General features: G+C 40.4%; 1 protein-coding gene across 1 annotated transcript in view; it reads right to left on the reverse strand.

Moving 5' to 3' along the window:
* The window catches only part of VPS4B (vacuolar protein sorting 4 homolog B), a 44140-nt gene that overhangs the window by 20582 nt on the left and 6040 nt on the right, over positions 1-17518 (reverse strand). The window contains exons 2-3 of the mRNA XM_089674875.1: positions 7987-8098; positions 99-258 (exon numbers count right to left, since the gene is read on the reverse strand). Of these exons, the coding sequence (XP_089531001.1) occupies positions 99-258; positions 7987-8098 (272 nt within the window). The remainder of the gene's footprint in view (positions 1-98; positions 259-7986; positions 8099-17518) is intronic.

Consider the following 17518-nt stretch of genomic DNA (forward strand, 5'->3'; position numbering starts at 1 on the left):
CACTCAGCTCTGAGTTGGATGAAAATGCAGCAAAAAGTTGCTCAGCACGGAAAACAGGTCTCAGGCCCTCATCTGAATGAGCACTTAGAGGCATATACCCTTTATCTTCAGCAGGTCGAGGAGCTCCTTCCTTTACAGGTTTTGCTGCTGGGGCTTTCTCCTTTTTCTTCAAATATGCCTTCAGCTGTTCTGCCCTGTCAAGGTACTCTATACACTTCGCTCGAATACTCTGCTTTGCTTTTTCACCCTGAGTGTCATCTAAAGAAAAAAAAAAAAAATACACATACAAAGATTAATTGCAACATTTCAAGTTCCTTCTACTTAGGGCTATATATTTTCTGTATAGATTTCCTTGAAAGCACATGTCTTTTAATCCAGTATCTGCAAGAAGACGCATCATCCTGTTAATGCCAGTATGATGGACAAATTCTTTTCACACTAAATAAGCTCAAAATGAGACGGATTATCCAAATCAACTTCTGAAAGCTTGTTTTAACCCTTTTGCTGCCAGGTCATTTTTGCAATTTTTTAAAAAAGGTTTAAAAAATAATTTTGGGCCTTATTTTGGGCCTTAAGGTTTAGTTAAAACACCCAAGACATATTTTTTGAAAGACACCCTGGAGAATAGTATACCAGTAGTTCCAATTTTTTATGTCACAAGATATTTGGGCAAAAGTTAAACAAGTGCAAATTTTCAGTAAACAATAGACTAAAGTTCATTTTAGAGCACACAAAACACATTACCCATATTTTTGTAATATAAAAGATGAAATTGTGCAGAGTACATAGATACCCAACATGAAAGTTAAAGTTATGAGCGGCTGCAAAAAAAAAAGTTTGATACCGTATATTTTCCATAGCCAATGCTTTAAAAGCCTCTACAGGTCACCACTTTAGAGTGAACGGTGAATACTGTCCCTGTCATTATTGCTCTCACTTTGGCAGGCACAGTGATACGTAACATCTGCGGCAAAAGCAACGTTTTTGCACCTAGGCTCCACATTACTTGCTGATACCGAGTACCCGTACTTTGCGACGTGATTTGCGTCCATAAAAAATGACCGGGTGCGAATTGCACTGTGATTTGAACAGAAAAGTGGTGTGATTCTTGTCCGAAATCACGTGTGGTTTCCTGTTCCGCTCCTGTGTGAACCCAGGCTGAAATCACTATGACAAGCCTTGGTTCACACAGCAGCAGTGGGGAAACCCCATGCGATTTGGTCAGGAATCACACCGCATTCCTGCTCAAATTGCATGCCATTTTCTGCAGTGCGATTTGTGTTCATTCATTTTGTATGGACACAAATCACGTCACAAAGTATGGGTACTCGGTATCAGCAAGTAATTGACCGAAAGTATCGGCACTCATACTCACGGATTTTACAAAAAGGGTATCGGTGCATCCCTACTTACTAGGTTTTGTTTTTTTATTATTTTTTCATTCATTTTAAAAATATTTTAAATTATAATACTTTATACTTTTTTTTTGGCAACATATTAGGGATCAAAACATCGGGGTTAAAAAAAAAAAAAAGACCCCTGGTGTCTCTTTTTTGAGACAGAGAAAGGGACTGAAGAAAGTCCCTTTCTCTGCAGCCCGAGCTGCACATTACATAAATGAATGAGGACTGTATAAGAGCCTCCTTTTCATTCATAAACTGACATAGAAAACACAGTTTACTATACTAAATATAAGAGCAATCAGTAGTAGTTGCTAACTGTATCCACTGAAAGAAAGGCTGGTAAAGACATATTTACCAAATATCATTTGCATAATAATTTGGAACAGGGTGTATATGTGGGTCAAAGCCCTTCACCACTTCAGCTCCAGGCTGTTAAAAATCAGTATTTTTTGCTAGAAAATGCCTTAGAACCCACAGATATTTTTTTAAAGCAGAGCTCCTAGGGAAAAAAATTACATAACCCAATTTTTTTGTAAAATATAAAAGATAATGTTACACATACCAAACATGTCACGCTTTAAAGTTGTGCAAACCTGTGCAACGGCAACAAACAACATAATTTTGACTATTTATAGGGGACGCTTTACAGGTTACCAGTTTAGATTTACAGAGAAACTGTAGTGCTAGAATTACTGCCCGTGATCTGGCGTTCATGGTGATAGTTCATCACGGTTTGTGTGTGTGCGGGACCAACGCGTGCGTTTACCTTTGCATGAAAGCACGGGGGAAAGAGGAGCCTTTAATTTTTTTTTAATTATTAATTTTTACGCTGTCACTTTAATTTTTTTTTTTTTTTTAAATCGCATTTATTGCCGTTACATGGAAGGCAAACATGCCTTGTGACAGCAATAGGTACTTGACAGGTACTCCTTATGAGGGATCTGTGGAATTGAAACTTCCCCTGCAGCAGCTTGTACAGGAAACTGAGTGGTTAATTCGGTCCTCGAATTGCCTGTACAAGAGAGCCAACCATTGGCTCCAACAAAAAGGTACCAAGATGATGCCTGGTATATCAAACCGAAGTTCAGCGGCGTACGGGTACGTTGCTGGTCCGGAAGTGGTTTTGTAAACCCTAATGTACACCAAGTGACATGACTAGCCTCAGGTGATACACAGATTAAACAAATCCTCCTACATACAGTGAAGGAAATAAGTATTTGATCCCCTGCTGATTTTGAATGTTTGCCCACTCACAAAGAAATGATCAGTCTAAAAATCGAATGGTAGGTGTATTGTAACACTGAGAGACAGAATAGCAACATAAAATTCAAGAGAAATGCATGTCTAACAAATTATGCACTGAATTGCATGTTCATGAGGGAAATAAGTATTTGATCCCCTATCATTCAGCAGGATTTCTGGCTACCAGGTGTCTTTCATACAGGTAACAAGCTGAGATTAGAAGCAGTCTCTTAAAGGGAGTGCTGCTAATCTCATTTTGTTACCTGTATAAAAGACACCTGTCTACAGGAGCAATCAAACAATCAGATTCCAAACTCTACACCATGAAGAAGCCTTTTTTTTCCCGGCAATGGATTATGCCGTTATAACCTTTGATATTGTACCTTGCGACATGGCAAATAAATTGCCAACTTCAGTTACATAGGCACCAGTGAAGTGGGCACCGACAATTTGCCCTACTTGAAGCTCAGTAAGCTATAACACGACTCAGTAACATTAATATTCCCAAAGACGCTCGGCCCGTGTTACTCAATGACCCTGTGGACAATGTCCCAAGATCCATGTAGACCTTGATACATTTCATATTCCTAGCCGCTAAGATAGCTACTAGAGATGAGCGAATCGAACTTGGCGAAGTGGAATTCGTTTCGAATATTAGGAAAAATTCGATTCGCACCGAATCCGAAAATTAGCAAACTTCGGATGCACGAATCGAATTTTTCCCAATCGGCCGATTTTCATCCCTTCTACAGCCGGCAAAAAGTGTCCCTGCAGAGAGCTCCGCTATTTCTGACAGTTCTCTGACAGTTCCTTCACATTTACAGCGGTTGAAACATTGTATCTATTTGTTTCCATTTAGGATACAGATGTTTTTATTCGGAAACAAATAGATACAATGTTTCAACCGCTGTAAATGTGAAGGAACTGTCAGAAATAGCGGAGCTCTCTGCAGATACACTTTTTGCTGTACTGGAATTCTTCTTCTTTTCATTCTTCTTCTTCTTCTTCTCATTCCTCTTCTCCTCTTCTCCTTCTTGCCCCGTGACTGCCCAAATGAGTGAAGTGTGCGGTGATTCTAAGATCGACGGCACTCATCTGCATGTCATACTGACTGACAGTATTATTTCTCTTCCCCAGCAGACTCCAAGGGCATTTCAATTAAAGGTACAGTGTTCTGCACTAATATAAAAGGCTCTCTGAAGCCTAGAAACCCTTTTAATAAGTTAAATTCGCAGCGAATAAATTCGCATCGAATCGAATTTATTCCGCAAATTCGGCGAATCAGCCGAATCGAATTTTTGAATAATTCGCTCATCTCTAATAGCTACTGCTACTGCTTGCAAAAGCCCAGTGATTGATTTGTCTTTAATGAAACAGAAACCAACCTGGATCATGTTAGAAGAAAAACAAGTCATTGCTCTACGGGATAAACAACCCTTGTTTGCAAAAATATGGCATCCTTGGCTATCCTACTTGCAGGTACCAGACACTTAAGATAGTGATCGAGTTGATGGCGGAGCAGACTTCTCTGATGGGTGTATACCTCCTTTGCTACTCTCACTTTTTTTTTTGTGTGTGTGTTTTTTTAGTATTACTTACATTGGTACTCAGGGCTCAAAAATATAGTCTAGATTACAAGGGTGCTTCCACCCCCCCAGGAAGAAGAAGAACTGATTGTAGTGTTATTACCTCCTCTTCCCCATTGTCCCTCGTATCCCTCATTTTGAAGTAATATCCTTATGGTCACCTAGGCTTATTTCTGTAAACGCCTCATTTTGATCAATGCTTCAGTGCTTTTGTATTGCTTTGTTATTTCATACTCAAAAAGATTGCAACAGAATGCCTGAAGGTGGTCACTGGATTTTGGGGGCCTGCATGTGGCTAGGCTGCCAAACAGTCTCGCACATGTGGTATCCCCATATCCAGGAGAAGTAGCAGAATGTGTTTTGGGGTGTAATTCCGCATATACCCATGGCATGTGTAAGAAATATCTTATTAAATTAACAATTGTGTGTACTGCCTTGGCATTTTAGCACCTCAACAAATGTGATAGGCAGTCAAAGTAAAAGCTGCCCAAACTCCATTATATATATATATATATATATATATATATATATATATATATATATATACATATATATATATATACACACACACACACACACACACATATATATATATATATATATATATATATATATATATATACATAGTCAGGTCCATAAATATTGGGACATGGACACAATTCTAACATTTTTGACTCTATACACCACCACAATGGATTTGAAATGAAACGAACAAGATGTGCTTTAATTGCAGACTGTCCGCTTTAATTTGAGGGTATTTACATCCAAATCAGGTGAACAGTGTAGGAATTACAACAGTTTGCATATGTGCCTCCCACTTGTTAAGGGACCAAAAGTAATGGGACAGAATAATAATCATAAATCAAACTTTCACTTTTTAATACTTGGCTGCAAATCCTTTGCAGTCAATTACAGCCTGAAGTCTGGAACGCATAGACATCACCAGACGCTGGGTTTCATCCCTGGTGATGCTCTGCCAGGCCTCTACTGCAACTGTCTTCAGTTCCTGCTTGTTCTTGGGGCATTTTCCCTTCAGCTTTGTCTTCAGCAAGTGAAATGCATGCTCAATCGGATTCAGGTCAGGTGATTGACTTGGCCATTGCATAACATTCCACTTCTTTCCCTTAAAAAACTCTTTGGTTGCTTTTGCAGTATGCTTTGGGTCATTGTCCATCTGCACTGTGAAGCGTCCAATGAGTTCTGAAGCATTTGGCTGAATATGAGCAGATAATATTGCCCGAAACACTTCAGAATTCATCCTGCTGCTTTTGTCAGCAGTCACATCATCAATAAATACAAGAGAACCAGTTCCATTGGCAGCCATACATGCCCACACCATGACACTACCACCACCATGCTTCACTGATGAGGTGGTATGCTTAGGATCATGAGCAGTTCATTTCCTTCTCCATACTCTTCTCTTCCCATCACTCTGGTACAAGTTGATCTTGGTCTCATCTGTCCATAGGATGTTGTTCCAGAACTGTGAAGGCTTTTTTAGATGTCGTTTGGAAAACTCTAATCTGGCCTTCCTGTTTTTGAGGCTCACCAATGGTTTCCATCTTGTGGTGAACCCTCTGTATTCACTCTGGTGAAGTCTTCTCTTGATTGTTGACTTTGACACACATACACCTACCTCCTGGAGAGTGTTCTTGATCTGGCCAACTGTTGTGAAGGGTGTTTTCTTCACCAGGGAAAGAATTCTTCGGTCATCCACCACAGTTGTTTTACATGGTCTTCCGGGTCTTTTGGTGTTGCTGAGCTCACCGATGCATTCCTTCTTTTTAAGAATGTTCCAAACAGTTGTTTTGGCCACGCCTAATGTTTTTGCTATCTCTCTGATGGGTTTGTTTTTTTTTTTCAGCCTAATGATGGCTTGCTTCACTGATAGTGACAGCTCTTTGGATCTCATCTTGAGAGTTGACAGCAACAGATTCCAAATGCAAATAGCACACTTGAAATGAACTCTGGACCTTTTATCTGCTCATTGTAATTGGGATAATGAGGGAATAACATACACCTGGCCATGGAACAGCTGAGAAGTCAATTGTCCCATTACTTTTGGTCCCTTAACAAGTGGGAGGCACATATGCAAACTGTTGTAATTCCTACACCGTTCACCTGATTTGGATGTAAATACCCTCAAATTAAAGATGACAGTCTGCAGGCAGTTAAAGCACATCTTGTTCGTTTCATTTCAAATCCATTGTGGTGGTGTATAGAGCCAAAAATGTTAGAATTGTGTCAATGTCCCAATATTTATGGACCTGACTGTATATATATATATATATATATATATATATATATATATATATATATATATATATATATACACACACACATATACATATACACACACACACACACATTGCAAAAGTATTGAGACGCCTGCCTTTTCACACATATGAACTTTAATTGTAACCCAGTCTTAGTCCGTAGGGTTCAATATTGAGTTGGCACGCCCTTTACGGCTATAAACAGCTTCAACTCTTAAGGGAACTAAGGGGCCAAATCCAACCCCTGAAACACAACCCCACACCATAATCCCCCCTCCACCAAAACTTTACACTTGGCACAATGCAGTCAGGCAAGTACTGTTCTCCTGGAAAGCACTAAATCCAGACACATCAATTGGATTGCCAGACAAAGAATCGTGATTCGTCACTCCAGAGAACACGTCTCCACTGCTCTAGAGTCCGGGGGCGATATGCTTTACACCACTGCATCCAACGCTTTGCATTGCACTTGGTTATGTAAGGCTTGGATGCAGCTGCTCGGCCATGAAAAGCCATTCCATGAAGCTCTCTATGCACTGTTGTTGTGCTAAGCTGAAAGCCACACAAAGTTTGGAGGTCTTTAGCTATTAACTCTGCAGACAGTTGGCGACTTCTGTGCGGTTCAGCATGCGCTGACCCCGCTCTGTCATTTTATATGGCTTACCACTTCATGGCTGAGTTGCTGTTGTTCCCAGTTGCTTCCACTTTGTTATAATACCACTAACAGTTGACTGGAATATTTAGTAGCAAAGAAATTTCACAGATGGACTTATTGCACAGGTGGCAACCTATCACAGTACCACGCTTGAATTCACTGAGCTCCTTAGAGCGACCCATTCTTTCACAAATGTTTGTAGAAGCAGTCTGCATGCCTAGGTGCTTGATTTTATACACCTGTGGCCATGGAGGTGATTGGAACATCTGAGTGTGAGTGTGTGTGTGTGAGTGTGTGTGTGTGTGAGTGTGTGTGAGTGTGTGTGTGTGTGTGTGTGTATGTATCTATCTACATACACACATGAAATTTTCACCACATTTCGGTAACAACCCATGTAGATCCATACATACAAGAAAATAAGTTATGTGTACTAAAGTGGAATGACACAGGGAAAAAGTATGGAGCACATGAAGAAAGGGAGGTGTAAAAAAGGTATGGAAAGCCAAGACACCAGCTGAAATCTATTGATAATTAGAAAGCAATCCTGCCCCTTGTCAGTGCAAATTAAGATCAGCTGGTTCAGTCTCAACTGATGGCCTATAAAAAGGTGTCTCATTACCAAGGTGTCACATCTCATGATGGGTAAAAGCATAGCATGCTTTGCTGCATATACAGACTGATTTTACGGTTATGGGTTTAGTAACACTTTAAAGTAAAGTAGTGCAGTGGAGAAAAGCAAAAAATGGCCTGGTCCGAAAGGGGGTAAAACCTTCCAAAGCTCAAGTGGTTAAACATGATAAGTACAGAAATGCATAACAACTCACATTTTACCACGTGCAAAAAATACTGTACAGCACACTGATATAGACGAAGGGCCTCCTCATAGTTCCCTGCTTTGTCTTCCTGAGAGGCTTTGCTGGCGAGGTCAATCGCTTTCTGTTGGAAATACAAAATAACATAGTATGCAGTTAGTTCCTTTGCAAACAGATTGTGCCAGTTATGAGTGCATGATTTTTAAAGGATTGAAGCCTCACCTTTACACGAGGTTCATACAGCAGCAAAGCCAAGAACTGAGTGATTGATGCTAGAGGATTCTGCCACCAGGAATGAATGAACCATTCGTGTGCCTCTTCTGAGATCTGATTAAAGGGTTTTACATTGCAATGCTAACAAGTCCATGAGTGCTACCTTCTCTGGTAATAATTTACTGTCCAGAACTGCAACACTTTCTTGTACCAATTCACCCACTTGGCATGCTACTATATTTGGTGCCCTTCCACAACTGGGAGCGCCGTCATCCCTGGTGCCCCCCAACCAACCAGACATCAATTTGCTCTGTTGCACTGTAACCATCCAGGTAACAACCTGGTCTGCTGCACCACAAATAACTGGGTGCCACACACTCTGCTGCACCTCAACCAACCAGAGGCACTACTTTATTGAATCCTGGCTTAACAAGGGTTTCTTCAGTGTACGGGCAGGGCTTCCTGCAGATAATTTCTCACCAATATCAATCAAACTGTTACCCATGTTTGCAGTCTGAATCACAATGCACAGGAACTAATTTGAGCTACTTACCAAATGTTGAATATTAAATCCCAATATTTAGTGCACAAAGAAAGGGGGACAAGCTCTCTCAACCAGATACATCTGGCTTTATGGACGTTATATGAACCGTAAATCAGTAAGCAGCAGTTACTGACACTCTCAGTAGCTCAATGGGCATAAACATGACACTCAATGGATCTGGTGGGGGGCTGGGCAACACTAGACAGTGTACCTGCTGCAATGCTCTTCAATGGAACTTCAAAATGGCACACAGTAGGGTGAACAGAGGGAGAAAATTTAAGGAGCAGCACAGTTTTCCCACCAAGTACTACAGATACAAAAAAGGAATGAAACAGGAGAAACTAGAATTGCTCTTTAAATATCACCTGAAATTACATATGCATTGCAGGTGTTTTTGTCAGATGTGTTTTGGCTGGTGCAAATGGCAGAAAAAGAGATAAGAATTGCCATTCCTCAGGAGGGAGAAATGACAGTTTATGCATGACCAACACCTCCCATGATTACTTACTTCTCTCTTTTCTACCCCTCAGCAACAGTCAGTTCTTATTGTCTTCTCTGCCATGTCCTTCCCCATAAAGCTTTCTCTATATCTCCAGCTTTTCCTCTGTGTTAGGATGTAACCGGTGGCATTGGCTCCCCTGAATAGTGAGAGGAACTGATCTTGCTCCTTCCACAGTGTGACGTCATAAACTGGAAACGACGTCCGGTTTTGGTATCTTTTTTTTTTTACAAGCCGTTACTGCCTTTTTAGTTTGATCTGCTGCTTTGGAGGCCAGAAGAAGTTGTTTGACCCCTGTGATAGCAGTAAGTGATCAAAATATGTAAATTGTATAGTGTAAAAATAAATAAAATGTAATAAAAATAAAAATGTAATTAAAATAAAATATATTTTTTTTTTTTAAAGAGCTCCTTTCCCCTATGCTCACGTGCATAGGTGAACGCACACACTGGTCCCACAAACATACATAAATGGTAATCACACCACACGTGAAGTTTCAGAGCAAACATCAAAGTGAGAGCAATTCTTCTAGGGCCAGACCTCCTATGTAACTGGTAACCTGTAAAAGGCTTTTAAAAGATCCCCTATGGAAAATGCTGTAACTGGTAACCTGTAAAAGGCTTTTAAAGGATCCCCTATGGAAAATGCTGTAACTGGTAACCTGTAAAAGGCTTCTAAAGGATCCCCTATGGAAAATGCTGTAACTGGTAACCTGTAAAAGGCTTTTAAAAGATCCCCTATGGAAAATGCTGTAACTGGTAACCTGTAAAAGGCTTCTAAAGGATCCCCTATGGAAAATGCTGTAACTGGTAACCTGTAAAAGGCTTCTAAAGGATCCCCTATGGAAAATGCTGTAACTGGTAACCTGTAAAAGGCTTCTAAAGGATCCCCTATGGAAAATGCTGTAACTGGTAACCTGTAAAGGCTTTTAAAGGATCCCCTATGGAAAATGCTGTCGCCTTTCCATGGGCGTGGGCAATTTTCAAGCGTGACATATTTGGTATCCGTTTACATGGCGTAATATCCTAATTTATATTTTACCCCAAAAATGGGTATTATATTGTGTTTGTGTTCACTAAAATTAATAAACAGCTGAACAAATATTTTATTTTATTTATTTCATGTGCTTATATAGTAGTCCTGCACTCAAGGAGCTTAAATATTGTGTGACAAATTGCAACACCTACCATTTCATTCTCTAGGGCTTCTGCTAAATAAAAAAATATATATTATAATGGGGGTTTAAAGTAATTTTCTAGCAAAAAAGACAATGTCTCCTCAGTCAATTCAAGTTAAGGAGTTTGTGATAATATCCTCATGACCGAATGACGTTTATCAGAAATAAGGAGCGGTACAAACATTCTTTTTTGCTTGAAGAAAAAAAAAAAAATCAATAAATAAATCAATAGCACTTTTCTTTAAGCATGTGAAATTTAATGCAGTATTTTCTATTATTTTAATAGTTTCTAGACTTCCCTATTAACCACTTGGCCTCCAGAGGATTTAACCCCCTTTCTCACCAGGCCAATTTTTTTCGACACGTCACTGCGCTACTTTAAGAGACAATTGCCCGGTCATGCAACGCTGTACATAAATTACATTTATGTAATTTTTTCCCCACAAATAAGCTTTCTTTCAGTGGTATTTGATCATCTCTGCGGTTTTTATTTTTTGCGCTATAAACAAACAAACAAACAAAAAAAGGAACATCAATATTGAAAAAATAACTAAACAATATTTTTGACTTTTTGCTATAAAACATATCCAATTAAAAAAAAAATGTCTTCATAAATTTAGGCCAGAATGTATTCTGCTAAGTCTTTGCTAAAAAGAAAAAAATTGGTTTACGTTAAAGTTATAGCATCTACAAATGCCGGTATACTGGGATTTGTATTTAATTTATACTAGGGATGGTGGTGATCAGCAACTTCTAGTGGGACTGTGGCGGGCATTCTGACACTGGGTGGGGACTGACTAAAGGCCAGTGACACTAATACAGTGATCAGTGCTAATAAAAAGATCTGGCACTGTACTATTGATACTGGACAAAAAGGAGTTAACATCTGGGGCGATCAAAGGGTTAACTGTGTGTTGAGCGTACACTAGGTGCAGATAGTGGTTTTACTAGACAGACATCATTGCCTGACCTCACAAATGTGCTTCTCAAACATTCCCATAGACACTCCTAAACCTTGTGGACGGCCTTCCCAGAAGAGTTGAAGCCGTTATAGCTGCAAAGGGTGGGCCAACTCAATATTGAACCCTACGGACTAAGGCTGAGATGCCATTAATGATCATGTTCGTGTAAAGGAAGGCGTCCCAATACTTTTGGCAATATAGCGTATTACTGTTAGGGATGTGTTGATGTAATAGGAACACACCTTTCTTCATACTTTACCCTATTTAAGCTAGACCACATGATTTATTATTAACTCTATACATACGGCATGTAAGCCCAGAAGAAAGGTTTGTTCTGGGGGACTTAACCTGTGTAAGTGAAGTGCTGAGGACTACAGCAATCCGGTTCCAAATATCCAGGGAGTATTTGGAACTCATAAACTGACTACTATACAAAACAGTGGAAGAAATTTGAGAAATTCCAGAAAACAAGTGAAGGAATCCACCGAGCTGCAAATGTTATTCAGTAAACACTGGCACAAAGTTTACTTTTAACTCTAGCCAAATTAGCTGTAGGATTTAAATGCCATATATAATCCTAAAGCCGGCCACAGACAATGCGATTTTCTTTCCTGCAACCACGGGGGAGGGCAGAATGCAGTGATTATTACTAGCAACTATAGCTGCTGGCAATAGTCTAATGAAAAATCCAGCAGGCTGGTAGTACCCAAGTCGTACAACAATCGAATTGGTTACAATTGGCCTAAATCTTGCCCGTTCCCTGCTGAACGGGCCGAGATTTGAACCATCTATGGCCGGCTTTAAGGCAAGAGTTTCCCTCACTTCCTGTTCTGCAGAGACGTGTTCACTATAATGAAGGGGAATCTTCAATGGCCTCATAATCAACATTAAAATGTGGGCAAATTTATTGGGTAATTAAAACCCCCAAAAAACTGTGTGTAAAAAAAAATGTGTGTAAGTATATGTATCAAAAATACAAAATAATATTCACCCATGTGATGAAGTCAGAATTGACAAAATGCGTCAGCGTGTAGCTACATGGCGACTGGAAGTAATGTCAGGGCTGGAACTGGAAGTGAGCTGCGTAGACACCCGAGGTTCCCAGAGGTGGTAAGACAGCTGAGGAACCACTATACACGTTTGCCTGACACCATTTTTTAATGTTGATTAGCACAATTATATTTTCATCTGTGAGTGGCTTTTTATTAATAAATTGTTGTGGGTGAGTTTACTGCACCATGGGAGGCTGGTTCTTTTTCTTCCAAATATTTTGTAGTGACTAATGAGCCAGATGGAGGAATGATCTAGTGAAAAGTTACCCTGGAGTTGTGGTGTAAGTGAGCTATGCCAGTCATGGGAGAGAGTGTAGCATAGAGGTCTGGTGAGATTCTTCCTGAAGGGAGAGGGACGTCATGTACACAAGTGGTGTGTGGCAGAACTGCTCATGGGAGCAAATGAAACATTTTTTCTTAGCACAAATTTACGGACTATTTGAGGACTTTTCCAATGTGTTTGATTGCCTGTTAATGGTGGAAATTATATCACAGTGCTACTGTGAAGTTTGAGGTGTTTTTTTGGTTTTTGAGTGAACACATCTTTATTTCATATATTGAAATTTCTTGGGTAGGTTGAAAAATCTCAGACCAATAACTATTCCCCATTCCTCTACCCCACCTGGTTCTGAAAATGCTTGCCTACCATTATCTTCTCCATAAATAGAAGTATATTTATCCATTGCATACACACTTGTTTGTACAAGTATCTGCATTAAAGTATTGTCTACTGATCAGATCTTGTGTGATTAAGCAGCTGAGTAATTTATGGGACATACGGTGTAGCATTATATATATTTAAATCATGTATGGCCTAGCCAATCCCCCAAAAGCTGCTACCTTAAACCCAGTGCTCAAAATAGGGTCCGTGCTGTGGAGCCTGTGGGGTCACATGGAGTTCTCTCTGCCTATAAGTGTATCTCTAGGCAAGACAAGACCCTTTTTTGAGCTACAAAGTCAATTATATAGTGTGTTTTATGTCAAATTAATAGCACAGGTTTTTGTCACATTTAAACTGTATGTAAAGGCAAATTTGTTTTTGGAAGGAGTAGGAAAGGGTTCGACCCTCTGTTAAGTTTTTATGGCTGTCTGGGTCACCATTGGGAGATTTGCCCCTCTATTTGTAATGGTGACCAATGTGACCAAGATGAAAAAAAAAAAGGGAAATCAATATTTTAGAGCTGTCCCCAAAACAACAGGTAGGAGGGAAATCTTTCAAAAGGGAGCACCCGTCCGAACATGACTGTCTTAGAGGTAAATTCCTCTCAGTTTGGGCTTTACTGTAACTTTCTGTTACTAAAACAGGAAATAAACCCAAAAATAAAAATGTTGCACCTCCCTGTGACCATGTAATCCATGCACCAAAACTCATCATCAAAATAAATAAAATGGCATGTTAACATTGAAACACTATGTTTATTACTATGTTGGATTAAATCTTTATTTAGTATTTAAAGCTTTGCAAATTGTATCAACTTTGGTGTATTGTATATATCATAGTTTTTAAATTATGTTTCTACTGGCTTAACATACGGCTCCCATACTGATGTGGTGTAGACACGGCTACAGCATCTCACAGAAGTGAGTGCACCCCTCACATGTTTGTAAATATTTTATTATATCTTTCATGTGACAACACTGAAGAAATGACACTTTGCTGCAATGTGACGTAGTGAGTGTACAGCTTGTATAACAGTGTAAATTGCTGTCCCCTCAAAATAACTCAACACACAGCCATTCATGTCTAAACCGCTGGCAGCAAAAAGTGAGTACACCCCTAAGGGAAAATGTCCAAATTGGGCCCAAAGTGCCAATATTTTGTGTGGCCACCATTATTTTCCAGCACTGCCTTAACCCTCTTGGGCAGGAATAAAATTAGAAGAGCAAGATAAGAAAATACTCAGACTGGCATATAGTGCTGTAACTTTGAACATAGTAGAAATGAACTATAAATGTCTAGTAAGATGGTACTGTACACCTAGTGTAGCACACAAACAATGACCACAGAACGCACATTTATGATGGAGGGGTGTGGGCTTGAAAGGACTATGGCACATATATGGTGGATTTGTAAGAATTTTGATATTGAAAATGCACTGTTGTATTATGTGAAATAATGCATGCTTTAACTGCTTGCCTACAGGGCACTTATACCCCCTTTCTGCCCAGGCCAATTTCCAGCTATTGCACTTTGAATGACAATTGCACGGTCATGCAACACTGTACCCATATGAAATTTTTATCATTTTTTTGTGACATATAGAGCTTTATTTTCATGGTATTTAATCACCTCTGGGTTTTTTATTTTTTCCTCAACCAAATACCGCAGAAAATTTTGAAAAATTTTTTTTCTTATTTTAGGTTGTAAAATTTTAAAAATAAGTGATTTTTCTCCTTCACTGATGTGCGCTAATGAGACTGCAGTGATGGGCATTGATAGGCTGCACTGATGGACACTGATAGGTGGCACTGATGGGCATTAATGATGGGCACTGAAAAGCGGCACTGATGCACACTGATAGTTGGCACTGACGGGCACTGAAAAGCAGCACTGATAGGCGGCACTGACAAGCAGCACTGACAGGCAGCGCAGATGGACACTGATATGTGGCATTGATGTGCACTGGTATGCACTGACATGTGGCATTGTTCAGCACTGACAGCTGGCACTGATGGCGACTTAAATGTGTAATAATTTTACCATTGTGCTGTTTCTCTTCCTCCCCTCCCTACCTCTCTCCAGCACCGCACCCAGGAACTAGCAGGGAGGAGAGAAACTTTGCAGTGTAATGAGCACTGATTGGCTGCATGTCAGGAAAGGGAGGGTCAGGGCTTATATTTTTTTCCTGCCAGATCCGTTTTTGCATTTTTTGCACAAGTTTAAAAAAATCATTTTAGGCCTAAAGGATTACATAAAACCCCTAACATTAAAAATTTTCTGAAAGCAGAGACCCTAGAGAATAAAATAGTGGTAGTTCTAATTTTTTATGGCGCATGATATTACTGCAAAATTTCGTTTTTATTAAGTTAATTTTAGGGCACAATAAATTACCCTATTTTTTTTTTTTTTTTTAAATATAAAAGATGAGGTTGCACCGAGTAAACAGATATCCAACTTGTCAAACCTTAAATTTGTTTCTATATATTTTCTATAGGTCGACTTTTAAAGCTCCTTATAGGTCATCAGTTTAGCGTTACGGAGGAGGTCTGGTGCTAGAATTATTGCTCTCATTCTGGCGTGCACGGCGATATGTGACATGTGTACCACAATCAATGTTTTCTTGCGTAGGTGCCCCAGCGTGTGCCTTTACGTTTGTACTTGCGTATATGTGGGGGTGGGGAGCCTCAATTTTTTTTGGGGGGTGGTATCTGCTTGGGTGTAACTTTTTTTTTTCATCACATAGGGGACAAAGTCCCCTATGTGATGAATTTTTGGTGACAGGTTCTCTTTATTGAGGCATCCAAGGTCTAAAAGACCCTGTGCTCCACTGAATGAAATGTAGTGCACATCACACTGCTCTACATTCTTTTTCCCAGCTTCCATGGCTGGGAATGTATCAACGGGGACCTACAAGTGACATCATAACGTCACTTCCGGATCAGGACAAGAAGGGGAGCGGACCCATCCCCTCTAGCCGACGGCGGTGAGCCAGTCCCCGGGCCCACAGATGGACAAGCAGAGCCCAGGAGACCTCACGGGGGAGGCTAGCACTGTGTGGAACCAATCGAGTGGCAATGCTGCAGCCTGAATGCTTCCACCTGACAGGTGAGCCCGTTGCTTGCTTGCAGGGCTAAAAAGGTAGGAAAAAAAAAAAACTACCTGCCCGACACCCAGAACTACATGTCCTGGGCATCGGGCAATAGGAATGAAACATCCCTGAACCTCCTAAGACCTATACTGTAGCCACCTTGGATCCAGCCACAGAGATTATCCAGCAAAATAACGGGACTTTTTTTTTTAACACAGATATAGATAGCAAGTCTGCCACTCCTATTGATGGCCAGAAATAGGGCCATTTTAAGAATAAGAAACTTCACTGATGCTTCTTGAAGTGGTTCAAAAGGTTGATAAGTCAGGCCTATAAAGGACCTAGGACCAATCCTACAGGGGTATAATCTGTTGTTGAGGAGTGGCCCACTCCCTGTGAAAAATCTAACAGGTTCTGTGCCAATTTCATGTCAGGAAATACCAAAAAGGCAGAAATCTGAACCTGTAGGGTACTTAGGGTCAGGTCTAGCTCTACCCCATTTTAAGATAACTTGAACCGGGCAAAAATGAAATATACTGCTCAAAAAAATTAAAGGAACACTTTGAAAACACATCAGATCTCAATGGGGAAAAATCTCCTGCTGGATATCTATACTGATATGGACTGGGTAACGTGTAAGGAACGTAAGAATGCCCCATCATTTGGATGGAAATGAAAATTATCAACCCACAGAGGACCGAATTCAAAGACACCCTAAAAATCAAAGTGAAAAAATGATGCAGCAGGCTAATCCATTTTGCTGAAATTTCATTGCAGCAACTCAAAATGGTACCCACTAGTTTGTATGGCCCTCACATGCTTGTATGCATGGCTGACAAAGCCGGGGCATGCTCTTAATGAGAGGACGGATGGTGTCCTGGGGTATTTCCTCCCAGATCTGGAATAAGGCATCACTGAGCTCCTGGACAGTCTGAGGTGCAACCTGGTGGAGTCGGATGGACCAAAACAGGATATCCCAGAGGTGTTCTATTGGATTTAGGTCATGCACGTTTGGGGGCCCATTCAATGGTATCAATTCCTTCAACCTCCAGGAACTGCCTGCATACTCTCGCCACATGAGGCCAGGCATTGTCGTGCACCAGGAGGAACCCAGGATCCACTGAACCAGCGTAGGGTCTGACAAAGGGTCCAAGGATTTCATCCTGATTCCCAATTACAGTCAGGGTGCCATTGGCTTGTCTGTAGAGGTCTGTGCGTCCCTTGGCTTCTCCAGATCCTTTCACATCTGTCACATGTGCTCAGGGTGAACCTGCTCTCATCTGTGAAAAACACAGGGTGCCACTGGTGGGCCTGCCAATTCTGGTGTTCAAAGGCAAATGCCAATCAG

Source organism: Staurois parvus, unplaced genomic scaffold (genome assembly GCF_062004578.1).
Source record: "Staurois parvus isolate SC_StPar_1 unplaced genomic scaffold, SC_StPar_1.0 ptg000153l, whole genome shotgun sequence".
Lineage (NCBI taxonomy): Eukaryota > Metazoa > Chordata > Amphibia > Anura > Ranidae > Staurois > Staurois parvus.